General features: G+C 30.9%; 1 protein-coding gene across 1 annotated transcript; it reads right to left on the minus strand.

Moving 5' to 3' along the window:
- Positions 1-6956: 6956 nt before the first annotated feature.
- LOC115878095 (cytoplasmic tRNA 2-thiolation protein 2) lies at positions 6957-15623 on the minus strand. The gene is made up of 6 exons (XM_030894458.1): positions 15458-15623; positions 15100-15374; positions 9869-10106; positions 9683-9818; positions 7247-7522; positions 6957-7188 (listed from the first exon to the last, which is right to left on the minus strand). The coding sequence occupies exons 1-6, from the start codon at positions 15526-15528 to the stop codon at positions 6976-6978; spliced, it is 1209 nt and encodes a 402-aa protein (XP_030750318.1). The 5' UTR covers positions 15529-15623; the 3' UTR covers positions 6957-6975.
- Between the last annotated feature and the right edge of the window lie 1181 nt (positions 15624-16804).

The raw sequence follows: 16804 nt of genomic DNA on the forward strand, positions 1-16804 counted from the left end.
AGTTCATGGCTTACTAGATATTTCGAAAAAAACAAATTTTGGCTATTTTAAAAATTGTCCCTAATTCCATTATAATCTATTTTAGACAAAAAGTTTTCAGATAAAAGTTGTAAATAATCACATCCCTAATGAGATTGTATTCTCCGACTTTTTCTAAAGCCTGTCATTTTTGGCATATGACACAAACATATGTTTTATTAAATGGAAATTAAAAAAATTAAATGGAAAGCATAGTTGGCCATGACTTCATAAAAAGCGCCATTTTTTAAGCTTTTCAGCGATATAAGCTATAATATGTTTCTTTCGCAAAATTACTGAGTTATAGCCAATTCTTATCTTTCTTGACTAATTTCACTTAGTTAGCCATGGAAACAAGTTCAATCGTCGTTGCTCTCAGAAATATGAAATTGTCACATCCAATCTTTGTAAATTAAAATAAACAAAAATTGTAAATAAGAGTTTTTCAAATGAAAAAAAGCGTGTAGGATTATTGGTTCAACTTTTCTTGGCCATACAGTTTCGAAGATACGTTGGCTGTTGACCGGTGAACGTTACTTACGTTTTTTAAAGAACGGTTTTCAAGACATGTTAGAAAAGTTAAATTTTGATACTAGTGCATTAATAGAGTGGTTCAAACATGACTTTCATTATGACACACTAACCCCCCCCCCACAATGAAAGAAATGTAAAAAATTATTTATATCATAATTATGTAGACTCAGGGATAGAAAGAGGTGGACCAATTGCATAGGTCTCCTCGGTCACTTGAGCTATCCATTTTAGATTTTTTTTATGCGGTATGGGTAACAACAAGGTTTACAAAAGAACTTATGAACTCGAAAAGGTGAAACAGGAGAAGTTTAATTAAGTCGACCGGTCGTTCTGTGAGAATAGCTAGAAATTCAGTTTTAAAAAGATGCATTTATGTACTCAAAACAATTGCGGATTTTTTGAAAATTTTCTAAAATAACTTATAGTGATATTATTTTTTTAAGTTTTAGTTTGTGTAATGCAAATTGTAAAGAGCCGTTTAATAATATATTTTGTCTTTTTATAAGTTATAAATCATAACAAAATTAGAACACTATTGAAAACCGTTCTCTAAAAAACGTAAGTAACTTTCACCGGTCAATGTATCCTCGAAACTGTATGGCCAAGAAAATTTGAACCAATAATCCTACACGCTTTTCTTCATTTGAAAAATTTTTGTTTTTCAATTTTTGTTTATTTTAATTTACAAAGATCGGATGTGACAATTTCACATTTCTGAGAGCAACGACGATTCAACTTGTTTCCATGGCTAACTAAGTGAAATTAATCAAGAAAGATAAGAATTGGTTATAACCTGGTTATAACTCAGTAATTTTGTGAAAGAAACAGCTCTCAGAAACATTTCTGAGAGCAGCGACGACTGAACTTGTTTCCATGGCTAACTAGGTGAAATTAGTCAAGAAAGATAAGAATTGGTTATAACTCAGTAATTTTGTGAAAAAAAAACATATTATATCTTATATCGCTGAAAAGCTTAAAAAATGGCGTTTTTTATGAAGTCATGGCCAACTATGGTTTCCATTTAAAAAAACATATGTTTGTGTCATAAGTCAAAAATGACGGGCTTTTGAAAAAAATCGGAGAACACAAACTCATTAGGAATGTGATTATCTACAACTTTTATCTGAACACTTTTTGTCTAAAATAGATTATAATGGAATTAGGGACAATTTTTAAAATAGTCAAAATTTGTTTTTTTCGAAATATCTAGTAAGCCATGAACTTATTCAAAAATCTGAAAAACGCATTTTTATGACCCCACAAAACTGCAATTCTTTCCCCATTTAACCGACTCTCTATCTCCAGTAGTTTCCGAGATGCCCATAGAGAACATCGTAGGAAACTCACCCTGTATATGTAAGAAACAAAAGTTACATAGAGCGATGTGTGCTTTCACCCTGGGGGTGAGTGTCACCCCTTCTCGGAGATGAAAAATAGATCACCCATTTTAATTGCAAAAATCAATAAAGGGATAAATTCTAAGCAAAAAATGTTCTATAACATTTTTTCACAAAATTAATATTTTCCTATTTATTTAGGATTGAGTATGTTGATTTTTCATTTAAAACTGCATATTTTTCTGCCATTTTTTATAAATAACTCGAAAACCTGGCGCAAAACCTGGAAACACTTTATCGCAAAACTCATATAAAGCAAAAGTGCAGCTTTTGGAATAACTAAATGATCCATTTTTTGCTAATTACCGTAGGTGTGTTAATAGCCGAGTTATCACTTTGTAAAGGTGATTTTTTATTTTTCGAAAACTTAATTGCAACATTTTACCGTAAAATAATATAATAATGGCGAAAGAACACATTTGTCGGCGAAAATGACCGTTTTTAAAGTGCTTGAAAAGACCTATTAAATGCTTTTTAAAAAAGTTCGTAACTCAAAAACTCGCGGAGTTACGATAAAAATAAAATGGTCACCTCATTTTTTCTGAAAAAAATCAACAAAATCTATGACAAAAATTATAAAAATAAAAACTAAGCGTAATACATGTACAGTTGGCTATATTTAGGTACTAATAATGGGCTCTGCAAGTTCGAGAGGTTTAGAATGCCTAAATTTGGAAAAAAGTTGAAAATAATGAAAATTTTTATTTTTTAAAAAAATTTAATTTTTTTGACATATCTCAAAAACTAAGCAAGATACGTAACAAATACAACAGAGTAAAATTGAAGGACTTTTTTGGAATATTTTTGCGCTCTTTCAATTTTTCTGTCGATCTCTTTATTTTGTATATATTACGTTTTTTAGTTTGACTTGCCTTTAGACCACCTTCTTTGAGCCGTTAAAACCCAAAAATCTCGTAAAAATGAAGAGTTCAGGACTGTTAAACTATACAGGTTAATTTGTAGCTCGTGTAATTTCCTACAAATTGATAGTTTTTATTTTTATGATTTTAGTCATATATTTTGTTGTTAATTTTTTTCCGAACAAATGAGGTGATCATTTTATTTTTATCATAACTCCACGAGTTTTTGAGCTACGAACTTGAAAAGACCTTTTAATTCAAGTTTTTTTACGGTAAAAGGGTTGCAGTTTAGTTTTCGAAAAATAAAATATCACCTTTACAGAGTGATAACTCGGCTATTACTACACCAAAAAAAAAGCAAAAAATGAATCGATTCGTTATTCCAAAAGCTTCATTTTTGCCTTATACGAGTTTTGCAATAAAACGCAAGGTTTTAGAGTTATTTATAAAAAAACTGCAGAAAAATATGCAGCTTTTAGATGAAAAATCAATATTATCAATCCTAAATAACTCGGAAAATATTAATTTTCTTAAAAAATGTTATAGAATAATTTTTTCTTAGAATTTATACCTTTATTGATTTTTGCAATTAAAATGGGTAATTTATTTTTCACCTCCGAGAAGGGGTGACACTCACCCCAAGGGTGAAAGCACACATCCCTACATATACCTTTTAACTACTATGTACCTTTTATTTCTTACATATATCTCTATCCACTGTTAAAATTTCTCATCAATCGGTGCGGGTGTTAAGAATTCGGAGGTAATACCCTATTTTTATCCTCGCTTACTGGCCTATAGACCGATAACTTTCCGTAATTACTAGACAGATAACTTTCCTAACTAACTAGACTGATAACTCCTTTTTTGTCATTAGATTTGGACTTAACTGATAAAAACCTGTCGAATTTTTCTCATTTAAACATCTTGTTAAAGTACCGAACTTCAAAGTAATAAAAAAGAAAGTTTCAATATCTAACATAGTTTTTGAGCATTTTTTGAGTTATCGCGTGTTATGTATCAAAAATTTCAGTTTTCAAATTACCGCGAATACCTACTGACGTTTTTTTCATTATAACAAAATGATCACCCTAATAATATTTTTATAACTCAAATCAGGGGCGCCGACTTTTATGAAACCTCGTGGGTGCTCATCAAATATGAGTAAATGTAATAAATTTCCAGATTGTTACATTTGTCGTATTTATTACACTTTTTAACATATGTAACATACATAACAATATTAGAAAAATACGATATCAATTTATCATTTTAATAAAATAATAATTCTACCCATTACAATCGTGTAAGGGCAGGCATTAAAACAACAGACAGATACTATAACTGTATTTTATAAAAGCTTTGTTCGGGTTCTTATTATTACCTGTCAGGTACAGATATGTATGTAGAGTTACCGATTAGACATTACCGATTCTGAACCGTCCTAGAACTAAGCAGCGCATGCGCAAATTTAATAATTTCTTTATATGTCCATCTGCGCATGAGTATCACAGTTCTAGGACGGTTCAGAATCGGTAATAAAAAAACCCGAAGTAAGCTAAAGAGATATAAAATAAACGAAGCTAAAAGTTACTGAGAAGAGCTACTAGTGGAAGAATATTCGAGATGGGGGGGGGCAGCTTAGGGTTTTTATATAAACAAATTTATCCGTCAAGACTAAAAATTCTCAAAGATAAACACAATATAATCATACACAACGAGCTTTCCACATCACATAGCACATTTCATATTGTTCCGGATTCCGTGGGTCCACTAATTTAAACTCACGATAAAATACTTAACGAATTTATTATCTCACTTTATACACACAATAACTAACTATTTATAAAATTCCTTCACCAAATTGTCCGACTCGTAATAATTTAAAGCCATACTTCAAACTCCAAAAACTGTCCCAGTTGCCAATTACGCGGGGTTATATACTCTATTGACTGCTTCTCGAAACTTCTACAATTCTCGGAGAGCGTTCTACTTCATACTGAACAATTCCATTGTCTGATTCGCTTACTCATCGACTTGATTAAGAGATGGCGCCCAAAAATGTTTTTTACTTTCTGGCGGATGCGCCATTTTTCTTGACTCGTTGCGGTTGGGTAGGCAACCAGTAATACATTTTAGGGCTACATACACTTTGACCTTGACAATATACTTGACCAGCTAAATAGATTGACAGTGAGCTATCGTGGATATGAACACACATTCCTAATGTAGTTTACAATTCGCTTCCAATTTAGAATAAATATAATTAATATACAGGAAGAGTCTTAAATAAGTACAAATATTTTCAGGGCTGGTAGATCTCGATAAAAGAAACACTTTCTCTTTATCGTTTTTCAAATAAGCCCAAAATAAACCGAGTTGTTATACTTACTAAAAATTAAAAAAAATATGTATTTTACGCCCATGTTTTGACAATCACTGTTTTTTTTTGTAAACATAATCTACTACCTATGTTGCCGTAATATTAAGATAATATATTGTTACGTTTTTCGTCGGTTCCGTGTGGATAGAAAGTCACAATTTATTTAAACACTATGTATTTAACACTAATTAACAAAAACAATAACGATAAAAGACTTAAAGAACTATTTACAAACGATTTATAACTAAGAATTTATTTTTGAATTTTAGCGCGTCAACTGTACTCGTCTATTTATATAACTGCCCTCTCTAGGCCACAGCCGCCGGCTTTTATACCGACAGCTAAAGATCTCTAGAATAGTCCATAGATCGTTAGGTGCATAGAGAAGGTTTCGATTGTTCTCGTATGCACTACTCCATTCCAGTGGAACTCGTTTCTTCTCGAATCTTCGAATGAATCATTACAGTGTCTATTCTTTAATGCGATGTTAAAGTCATCCGAAGGCGGGCTATATAGTTAGGTTAGGTCGAGTCCACACCGGTCCGCAACAATATTATATTTTTTAACTAAAAATTTTAAAAAATCCATTTTTTTTCGAAAAATACCAAATTTAAAAAAAAATCGCAAAAGAACCCTTATAGACGTGTTTCTGGGGTCGAAATATACCACCCCTAAAATATTTGTACTAATTTAAGACTCACCTTGTATAAATCTATGAACTCTCTAAACACTTTTAGAGCCCACACAAACGCACAGTTATTTATCTTTATTGTTATTATTAAACACAGGCAGACTGTGCAGGCCAGTCTGCGCAGTTTAACCTGTGTAACAGCCTGTCGCACACACACGCAATTTTATAGTACAGTTTTATCTATAATAAACTGAGTTACGGACTCACTTCGGCACATTTTTTCTAAGTAAAAATGGCCTCCCGAAATACACATCTGTCTTGGATTTTATTCACTTACGCAATAAGTAAAAAAGCAGGAAAACAACGGTTACTTAAAAGAAATAAGTATTGCCATGTTAATTTCTTGCTGATTTACAAGTGGAAAAAGAGGATTGGTTTAACTACCTAAGAATGAACGAGGAAACTTCCTTAGAACTACTGAAATTAACGTCTGGAATTGGGCTGGATGAGAAGCGAGTGTCTTAAAGTTGCTCAGGTTGGCAACTTTAAGACATCCTAGTTTTGATGCTTATGCTCGTGGATGCACCGCACCCACTAATTTTCTTTCGTGGGTGCTTGAGCTGACTCAAATGCCTAGAAACATACATAATGATTTTGTGTTAGACTTAAAAAATAATCTGAGAAATGTGGCAACGCTGCAACAGCACCACATTTTTCTCACTCCGACTTATTATAAGATCCCTAGCCGATTTACCTCCACACATGTAGATACCGACCCAAAAGTAAGAGTTGCCAGCGTGGCATAGCCTATGTAACGAAAGGATCCCTGACAGTGACAGTAATTTTAATTCAAAGGCAAATTGTATTTTCTGTCAGTTCTTGGATGTCAATAGAACTATTTCCCTGACTCGTTAGATGGACAATACACGTTTTAAATAATATTGGAACGGCACTGAAAATCCAGAATTTAAGTCAGCCATATTAATCCCTCATCGCGCTGGATCAACGTTTGTTATTTCTTTATAATTTTATTCAGTGATTGGTAACTTAAAAAACTTAGTAGTTTAAATATTTAACAAAAATTATTTGAAAAAAAATGGTAAAGAATTAGGAAGAAATATAAAAATGAAAAATTAAAATATATAATTTTATTCAATCTGACCCATCATCTAACAAATATTCAGAAATTTTTGAACATGAATAACAATGCTGAGGTGTCATATATACAGTACTCTCAAATGTTTTTTTAATATCATCAAACCTATCTTGTTTAGACATATCTCTGTCAGGTAAATACGTCGATACCAATTTAGAAAAATGTGTAGATTCTTCAGAGTTCAGTTCGGAATTTTTAAAAACAGGACCCTAAAACATTAATTTATAATATAGTAAATACAAAACTGAGAATATAGACTTAATATACCTTGCAAAATTTACATTTCCCTAAGACCTTAATATCTGATACTAATTTATCACCAGTTTTTACGACAGTTGTAACAGTTGCTGGATAACCTTCTTGTAACTCTGTTACAAACTTTTTCAGTAAGTTCTGAGCTGAAGAATAGGGATCTACCTTTATTTGTCTGATTGCTACTGGGTTTAGTTTATTAAGTAAATTGTAAAAAGCTAATTCCTTCATATCAAACAATCTTAACGGACTTAATACTTTAACAGAATCATCTCTGTCGTCACAAAATCCCTAAAAATATAAATATTAATTAATAAAACACCAAGGGCCCGATTCTGTAAACATATTTCCTGTCTAGTGACTCATCAGTCGTATACAAATAGCATACGCTAGACAGGAAATTCTTTGCTACGGAGCTTACTCCCACTGCTGAAGTGCCAAACTAACAGTGGTGAGCAGTACATATCAAAGCAGGGTCGGCAAAATTGCCAAATAAGAATAGCATAAGTAATGAATTAGATAATCAATATAATTATTTTTTATATACAGGGTGGTTACTTCGGCAGCTTAACTAATAAAACTTCAACTGTAAAAATTAGTCATATGTTTCAAGGTTTATAAAGGGGCGTATCCTAAAATATTTTGTTATATACAGGGTGTCACAAAAAAAGTTATGGTAAAGTTAGTTTTATTTTTTTTTATTATTTTATATCATTCTATATACATTATTCTATATAACGTATTTTTTATGGCGTCACCAAAATTGGAATATTTAAAATGGTATATCTCAATTTTTTTAAATGTAACATTCTGTATAATATTTTTCTGTCAGATGCAGAATTAAAAAGTAAACATTTTTTTATTTAAAGTGTTTTTAAATTTTTAACGGTTTCGCAGATATTCGCAGTATTATATTACATATGGCTCTTTCAACGGTAAATTTTTATCAAAGCCACCTAATATGATCTTTGTCTGATATTTTATCGTTGAAAAAAAAAGTATGTAATGAAATACAGAAAATATTTGCAAAAAGGCTAAAAATTTAACCAAACCAAACCAAAACACTTTAAATACAAAAAATATACCTTTTAATTCTACATCTGAAAGAAAAATAATATACAAGGTGTTGCATTTAAAAAAAATGAGATACAACATTTTAAATATTACGATTTTGGTGACGCCATAAAAAATACCCTGCATACGATAAAGTAAATTTTCTACACGAATTTATTCTGGTATCCTATCTATATCTCTAGTTTTTTACCACTTTTCGTATATAATGTTTTTAACCAAAGTTTTAGTAAATAAGAAATAGAATGACAACACCACAGTGTGGTTTAAATAAAGACAGTGTACTATATGCAGAATTTTATGCCGAATCTAGTTATCTACAGAAAAACCGATTCCAGTTATCTACAGAAAAACCTTAAATCAAAAAAAAAGTTGTAGAAAATCTCTGAAACAGATAATAATATAAAAATGTGTCATTATATATTTTTTCCGCATTCCTTCCCATCAGAAGATTTTCAGATACAGAAGAATTGTTATCTACACGAAATGTGAAAATACTCTGTTTTCAAGCAAGTCTTTACTCGATGATCAATTTTTTTTAGGAGTATCCAATTTTGCACAGAGGTCCCTTAAGTGATAAAAGTGCTCGATAAAAATGGCGCCCTATAACGTATGACGTAAGATTCTCGAACGTATTGTTACGGATTCCGTGGGTCCACTAATTTAAACTCACGATAAAATACTTAACGAATTTATTATCTCACTTTATACACACAATAACTAACTATTTATAAAATTCCTTCACCAAATTGTCCGATTCGTAATAATTTAAAGCGCGGTATATTCAAACTTCAAAAACTGGTCCAACTGCCAAGCACGGGTCTTTATATACCCCTACTGACTGTTTCTCGAACCTTCTATAATTCTCGGAGAGCGTTCTGCTTCATACTGGACAATTCCACTGTCTGATTCGCTTACTTGTTGACTTGATTAAGAGATGGCGCTTAAAAACGTATTTTACTTTCTGGCGGATGCGCCATTTTTCTTGACACGTTGCGGTTGTGTAGGCAACCAGTAATACATTTTAGCGCTACATACACCTTGACAGTATAAAATAGTAACTTCCGGAACAATGCAGGAAACCCTATAGGTAAATAAGTGTTGGTTTACACGCATCCGTAATGCGTCGCGCGTCGTCCGTCCTTGATTTTATGCAATTTTATTGGTTTATTTAAAAAATGACAGCACATACCATTACGCTATTCTTGTGATGTCATTAAGCAGTATATTGTAGTTTGAGTTGTGTAATAAATTAATTGTTTTAATGTATGTTTAAAAAAAGATTCAATATAATAAATTAATATACTTGCCAAACGTTTTGGATAAACATAGGGGTACTTTTTGTGGTCCATTTCATTGAAAATAATTTTAGAGACTTACCGTATCCATTGAAATTTGACTACCTTTTCCTAGCGAAATATTTATTAACAAATTCGATGCAACATCAACAGATATATCAGGTTTAAATATAAATTTGCATTCCAATTGCTTGGCTACTGCAATCAAAGCATTTTTCCTAAAACTCAATGATGTATATTACTGTATAATACATAAAAATTTTAATACTTCTCTATGTTAAAAAATTCTTTTCGGTTTGTCTCGTTCATCTTCTTAGTAAACAGTGATACAATTTTGTCACCATCGTCTGCTTTAATATAGTCAGAATTATCAGACAGAATAATTCTATTGTATAAGACCCAGTCGACAAACGAAAGAAACTTTATTTTAAACTCATGATGTGCAGCTTCTGTAAGTATATTACTTATTACATCCTTTCTTTCGCTTAAAGACAAATGGTACTGGTCTAGAATGAAATATAATAAAGATAATTATTATAATAAAATAAAAATATTTTACAAAAAATACATAAGTGATTATTAAGGACATGCTTAAGTTGACATATGATATGTCATTCGATTCAAACTGTCATTTTCAATCGAATAAAGTAAAAAAATACCGAGGGTGCCATTTAAAAATCAAAAGTTGTAGTCATTTCCGGTGAAACCGGAAGTGACAGAAATCAATTGAATATGTCAATCAATTCCAATTTATGTCATATATTAACGTGCCAAATCTCGTTTTTTTATCTGAAAAAATAAAAAAGTTATAGGGGTGAGCCACTTTTGAGACGCACCCGGTATTATAAGTTATACGTGGTTACACACTAACGCTCATGTACAGGGTGGTCATATTAGAGGATATCGGCTGTAGTTCGAGGACCTTTAACGATAGAACTTAAGGGAAATATATTTATAGACAAAGCAGCCAAAAGAAATGGCTGTAAAATGTAATTATTTTCAAGTTCGCAGGTTAATATATGAGGACAGAGACACATTGACATTTTAGAAAATGTATACTTATATTTGCATTCATGACAATAAAAACTAATTTTTATAATTGAAAACATAATAATTTATATATTTATTTATTTCTGTTTACAAAATTAATTTTTCTAAACGGCCAAACATAAATAATTATAAACTTCAAATCTCAATTCTCCATGTTAATGAATTCTTCATAAAGTTCACTTAAAATAAATATAAATAAAACCTATACTTGAATATGCTTTTCACAAATTAAAGCTTTTTTACACATTAGGGTGTGGCATAAAATAAACATGAATATCTTAATTATTATTGAGATACAAGGTGAAATATTTTTCTATTTTTTTTTTATTATATTATAACTCTGATGTTATTATAGATGTGTTTATGAAATTTTATGTACGTCTTCTATGCATAAAAATTATTATTTTTAAGTATGAAAAAGTGTTGTTTCAACAGAACAGTTTCGACTGAAGTACTTAATTTTTGTTTCAACTGAAGTACTTTAATTTTTTAAGCAAAAACTATGCGTCCAACGAAAAAAAAATAAGAAAAGAATATTTTAAGACAAGTCAGTGGCGTACCATTTTTTCTCGAATTATATTCTATATAAAACAAAACCCGTGCAGACGCCACTGCTTGAAATAAATAATTTTGTTGGAACATCAAAAAGATGGTTTGCTGCATAGAAAACGTGGATCAAGTTTCATAAAGATATCTATAATAATAACAGAGTTATAATGAAAAAAGAAAATTTGAAAATATTTACCACCCTGTATCTCAAAAGTTAAGATGTTTAGGACATACATTCATTCGAAGTTTTTTTCTTAGAATAGGTTCAAGAATCGCTCCTTTAAAATATTAACATGTTATTAAGGAATATCCTTTATGTTTGCTATAATCACAGATTAGATATACTATATGTATACAGATAAAAATCTTATCCCTAATTCGTGGTACGAAAATTGTTTTTTATGACGATGTGCAAACGAGTAAAATTTCCTGTGCGCAAAAATAAACTCGCGTAAAATAACAATAAACAGCGTAATAGAGAGATATCGCTAAATCGAATAGCGTGCATGGACGTTAATAAGGCCAGGTATTATTTCCTTTACGTGAGGTGGTATTAACTCTCTTCATTTATAGTTATCGGATCGGAAAGAATTCTGTTCGCGTTGCGTCCGCTATTTAAACTTAACCTAACTTTGAATTTAAAACTTTGAAATTGTTTTGTTTACTAGGTATTTTAAAACTAAAGGGCTAAAGTGCTTATTTCCAGTGCTTTATTGTTCAACGTCTGCCAGTGGGTTTAGGGCAACAAGCAACAAATTCTCTTAAAAGGGCTAAGTCGTCATCCGCTGTAAACCTAAGCCTCTTTATAGATTCTTTAATATTGGAAGAGGTGGAATCCATATTTTGGGCCATATTTATTTAATTAAAACTAATCCCAGCTACTTAAATATCAAATTACCTAATAAAACTAAAGTAATAATTCAAAACAATTCAAACATAACCTAAAATAAAAGATCTCGCCGGCCGGCCCCGGTTGTCAAATACCCGCACATGCCCATTTAAGCAATTTTTAAACGTTATTTAGAAATAGCACTTGGTGTAATTGATCCGCAAATTACGTCAGGCGGTAACGTTATTAGTGGGTGTTGCGTTAAAAATTGACTCGCGCATATTGTAACAATGATAAGGTACGCGTAAATACTGCATGACGCTATTCGGTTTTCCGATATCTCTCTAATAACTGCGCCGGTCAGGAGAGTATTTTTCTAAATAGTTATGGCAGTTAAATTACAAAAAAAAAATAAAAAAATTTTATTCTCAATGTCTCTCACTTTGTTTGCTAATCCTAGTTGTTCTACGTTCATGAAATATTGCAACGCCCTGTGTATGAGTATAATTTATTATAACAAAACACGACACATGTAACGTTAACTATGTAAAAAATAAATTAATATAAATAGATATTTAAATGATGAAAAAATAAAAAGACCTATACTAGGGCTGGCATTTCTAGTCTTGGGTGCCGATTTTCGTGTGTACGAAGAGTACCGTTACGGTCAACACGCTTAGCAAAATAAGATGTACTGAATAAAGACAGAAGGCAAGAATTTTCCCCAGCGCCAGCGCATGGAATCTAGCGTCAGATTAAGTGGTTATGTAATAAATACTTCGTATTTTTGCTCCCTCCGACTTACCGCCATAGCGATTCACTCCTATACATGTAAACGCCGACCCAAAGTTTCGCTTGACAGCAGGGTATACAGGATGGTCCGAATTATATTCGGGAAACTTCGGCAGCATATTCTGCAGATAAAAATAGGGAAAAAAGTCCGTATAAATGTATGTCCTAAAATGCTTCGTGTCGGAGATACAGGGTGTAGAAGTTTCATTTTTCTTTCGGTTTTTCCAAATAATTCCCCAACTATAGTCGATATTTGGATACAAATTAGTGTCTAGTTGTTTTTTGACATGAGAAATTTGATTTCGATGTCAATATGACCCCTACTTATAGGAGGCGCTACCTACATACATTTTAGTAGATTTGAAGTGTAATAACTTTTCGTCCGTACCTGTATAAAACTACTGAGTAACGAAATATACAATTCCGTCATTTTTACGTAAAAAGGTCTCTTGATAGAAATCGTTACGAGCAACCGTTCTCATGATATTTAGAATGGAAAAAAGAATTAGAACATCAAAATATCGATCTTCCCCCACCACTTTGTTTTTGAAAATAAACAAAAATGATCAGAAGCAAAAAATTACGTAATTGGTTTACACATCTTGTATCTCAGATATTTAACTTTGGTCAATAACTAAAAAACTGTTGAGTTTTGATAAAATCTTATTATACCAGTGGAATATACCGGGTGCGTCTCAAGACTGGCTCACCCCTATCACTTTTTTTCAGATAAAAAAACAAGATTTGGTATGTTAGTATATGACATAAATTAGGATTGATTGACGCGCCCAATTGTTTTCGGTCACATCCTGTTTTACCGGAAATGACTACAAATTTTGATTTTTAAATGGCACCTTCGGAATATTATTATTTATTTGATAGAAAATGACACTCTGAATAGAATGACATATCATGTCTTTTGACATTTTCGCATATGGTTTATTTGAAGTTAACATGCGGTTCATAACAACAATTTGACTCGTGTGTGGTACCAAATTTTTCATAAAAAAATGCTTTTTCCAAATATGCTAATGAGCCACCCTTGTTCCATTTGAAAAAACTGAGATATGATTAAAAAAATGATTTAGGCATCTTTTAACCAGCCAGGACAAGACACGAAAAACATTAGATGATTATTTTTCCAACGCTCCTTGATTAAAAATTAGTGTTTTAACACAGCCATGACAATCTAGATTGAATATTAAAATACGATATTTTTTTAAGCAAAGATGTCAAAAGTTGACATATGATATATGTCATTCTATTTAGAGTGCCATTTTCTATCGTATAAAGTAAAAATATACCGACGGTACAATTTAAAAATCAAAAGTTGTAGTCATTTCCGGTAAAAAAGAAAGTGACAAAAAACAATTGAATACGTGAATCAATCCTAATTTACATATGTCGTAAACTAACATACGAAATCTTTAAAGAAGGCGTCCATTCGACTCAAAGAGACCTGGTTTAAATTAAAAAGAAGTATAAAAAAGACTTAAAGTCTCGGTCTCAACGTATATATTAAATTAAACAGTGACACGTGTTTCGCTCATATGAGCATCATCAGACAAATACAATAACAGTAAATCCACACACACGTTCACATTTTACATATTAAAACAACACTCCAGTGTGTTGTTTTTTAAATACGAAATCTTGTTGTCTATCTGCAAAGATAAAAAAGTTATAGGGGTGAGCCACTTTTGAGACGCACCCGGTATATTAAAAATTCTATAAAAATCCATTTTCAAATATACAATAACTCTTTAAATTAATGACAAGGGGTACTTGAAAACACCAATGTATAAACAATTGCCCTCTACTTAGAAACACTATGGCAAATGTAATATGATCTTTAATTTCATCAAAAAGTGGCCAACTTAACCAAGCAACTAACGCAAAAACTGCACCTTTTTATTTCTTTATAAAACCTGATAAAACAGATGAAAATCCACTCTATACATTTAACAATCATAATAATGGGACAACTTTACAAGAATTCCACATTTCCTCATTTGTTATTCTTTAACATTTGACCAATATACCGTATGATCAAAAAAAAAAAATCGGCGTCCAGATGTCTTGGAAATGACGATCGATGACATTCCCCATATGATATTGTACAATGGTCATGCAATCAGATGCAATAATTACTTTAATGGCATGACTCTATGTGTTGTTAATAACTTCATTAGCTTTTAGCTAAATCAGCTAACGACAAAATAATGACTCTTTAATATCTTCTAATAATAATGTAACTTTAGTAAGTGAAATTTGCTTACCATCAACAAAAACAAATACAGGATCAAATGTTAATTTCTTTGGTGTATTTAAATTCAATCCATCTCTGATTAAATGCAGCAAAGCCGTACTTGGATGTCCAATTTCATAGGTCACTAAAACTTTGTCTCTGGGACGAATTAACTTAGATTTACCAAGTAACAACTTGAATTTATGATTTGTATTCAGTAAGAAGCAGGGCTTGCAGTACGAATCTTTTCCTCTCAATAATATACAGGGCGTTGCTTCCTTACATTTGTTACATTTTTGTTTATCCCTACGGCCCATATAGGAAATTACCAATAACGGCAATAATAGTTAATACATAGATATATTTTCAAAAAAAAAATTAAAACTTACACTTGAGTCTTATCTATGTGAGGCATATATTTCTCACTACCATTTTCCAATTCGTTACCAATGGAACACATTGTCTTTTGAATTGTTAAAAAGTTGAACACAGCTCTGAAAACAGGTTGAAAGGGTTGAAATTTTATTTTCAAAAAGTAAGGTTAGAACATTAAAAAATAAAAATCATAAAAAACCAAGAAGTATTGTTGGTTGCCTAGATCATCTAGGTAATTAACACAGACCAATGCCGTCTCTAATAGAACAGCCTCAGCAAGATTTATGACGTCACGCTAGTTAGATACTACGGATTAATAAATATGTTGTAGAATACATGGAAAACATAATTATTCCTCAGATTTTTGGTTTGTATTTTAAAAATGATATAGTTTACATGAAATATACATAATATACAGTTAATAACTACCTATTTATAGTAATAATATAGTAATAAATAAATAAATAAATAAATAAATAAATAAATCTTTATTGACTACGTATTTATACAATGTATAATTGTAGCAGGTCAGAGTAAATAACAAACAAATAAGAATTCATAAAAATACTAAAAATTAGAAAAAAAATAATACACGGAGGCAAAGTGTGTTACATTAAATACATACAAGACAAACAACAATTTAAGAATTTTTGTACAAATAAATCAAATTAAATCTAAATTCCCACCTACCTGCTCTATAAACTCATCCACGCTATAAATTCCAGATTTCCCTAAAAATGTCTTAAGCTGATATTTAAATTTATTAAAACATAGAGTTTTTAATTCCATTGGAAGACGGTTGTATAAATCAATGCGTAGAGAGTTTCTAGCTGATTTATCCAGTCTATAGAAATTGGTACGTATTAGATTGGCAGATCTTGTTCCATAATTATGACAGTCAGAGTTAACTGTCAGATAAGATTTAGTTTTATGAACTTCCAAAAGTTGATTTAATATAAACAGAGCAGGCAGTGTAAGTATATTCAGTCTAATAAAGTGGGGCTTACATGTATCTCGATAGCCAACACCACATAATATTCTAATTACCCTTTTTTGCAACCGAAATATTTGAATAGAATTTAGTAATACATATATACCTATTTCTATTTATAGTAATAAATACTTTGGCAAATAAACTATGAACCATACAAATGCAGCAAATGTTTTACAATATACAAATAATGTATAGGTATATAAGATATTGGGTAAAATGTAAATATATTTTAAATTTTGGGGTTTGAAAATCGATCTAATTTAACAAAAAACATTCAATATCTACTAATAGTGATGTATTATTATTTGCATTCACAAAATTTATATGTATATTTTGCAAGTATCAATGTTCGAAAAATTATATTTAC

Source organism: Sitophilus oryzae, unplaced genomic scaffold (genome assembly GCF_002938485.1).
Source record: "Sitophilus oryzae breed Bouriz unplaced genomic scaffold, Soryzae_2.0 scaffold_1500_pilon_pilon, whole genome shotgun sequence".
In the NCBI taxonomy this organism is placed as follows: domain Eukaryota; kingdom Metazoa; phylum Arthropoda; class Insecta; order Coleoptera; family Curculionidae; genus Sitophilus; species Sitophilus oryzae.

What these genes read in the sequence shown, in the direction of transcription:
- LOC115878095 (XM_030894458.1), bottom strand. Translation starts at nt 15,528, where the DNA reads ATGTGTTCCATTGGTAACGAATTGGAAAATGGTAGTGAGAAATATATG. An exon ending in GAATTTTTTAACATAGAGAA is followed by an intron (nt 9,819 to 9,868) that starts GTATTAAAATTT and finishes ATTGAGTTTTAG; the next exon opens with GAAAAATGCTTTGATTGCAG. An exon ending in GGAAATGTAAATTTTGCAAG is followed by an intron (nt 7,189 to 7,246) that starts GTATATTAAGTC and finishes TTAATGTTTTAG; the next exon opens with GGTCCTGTTTTTAAAAATTC.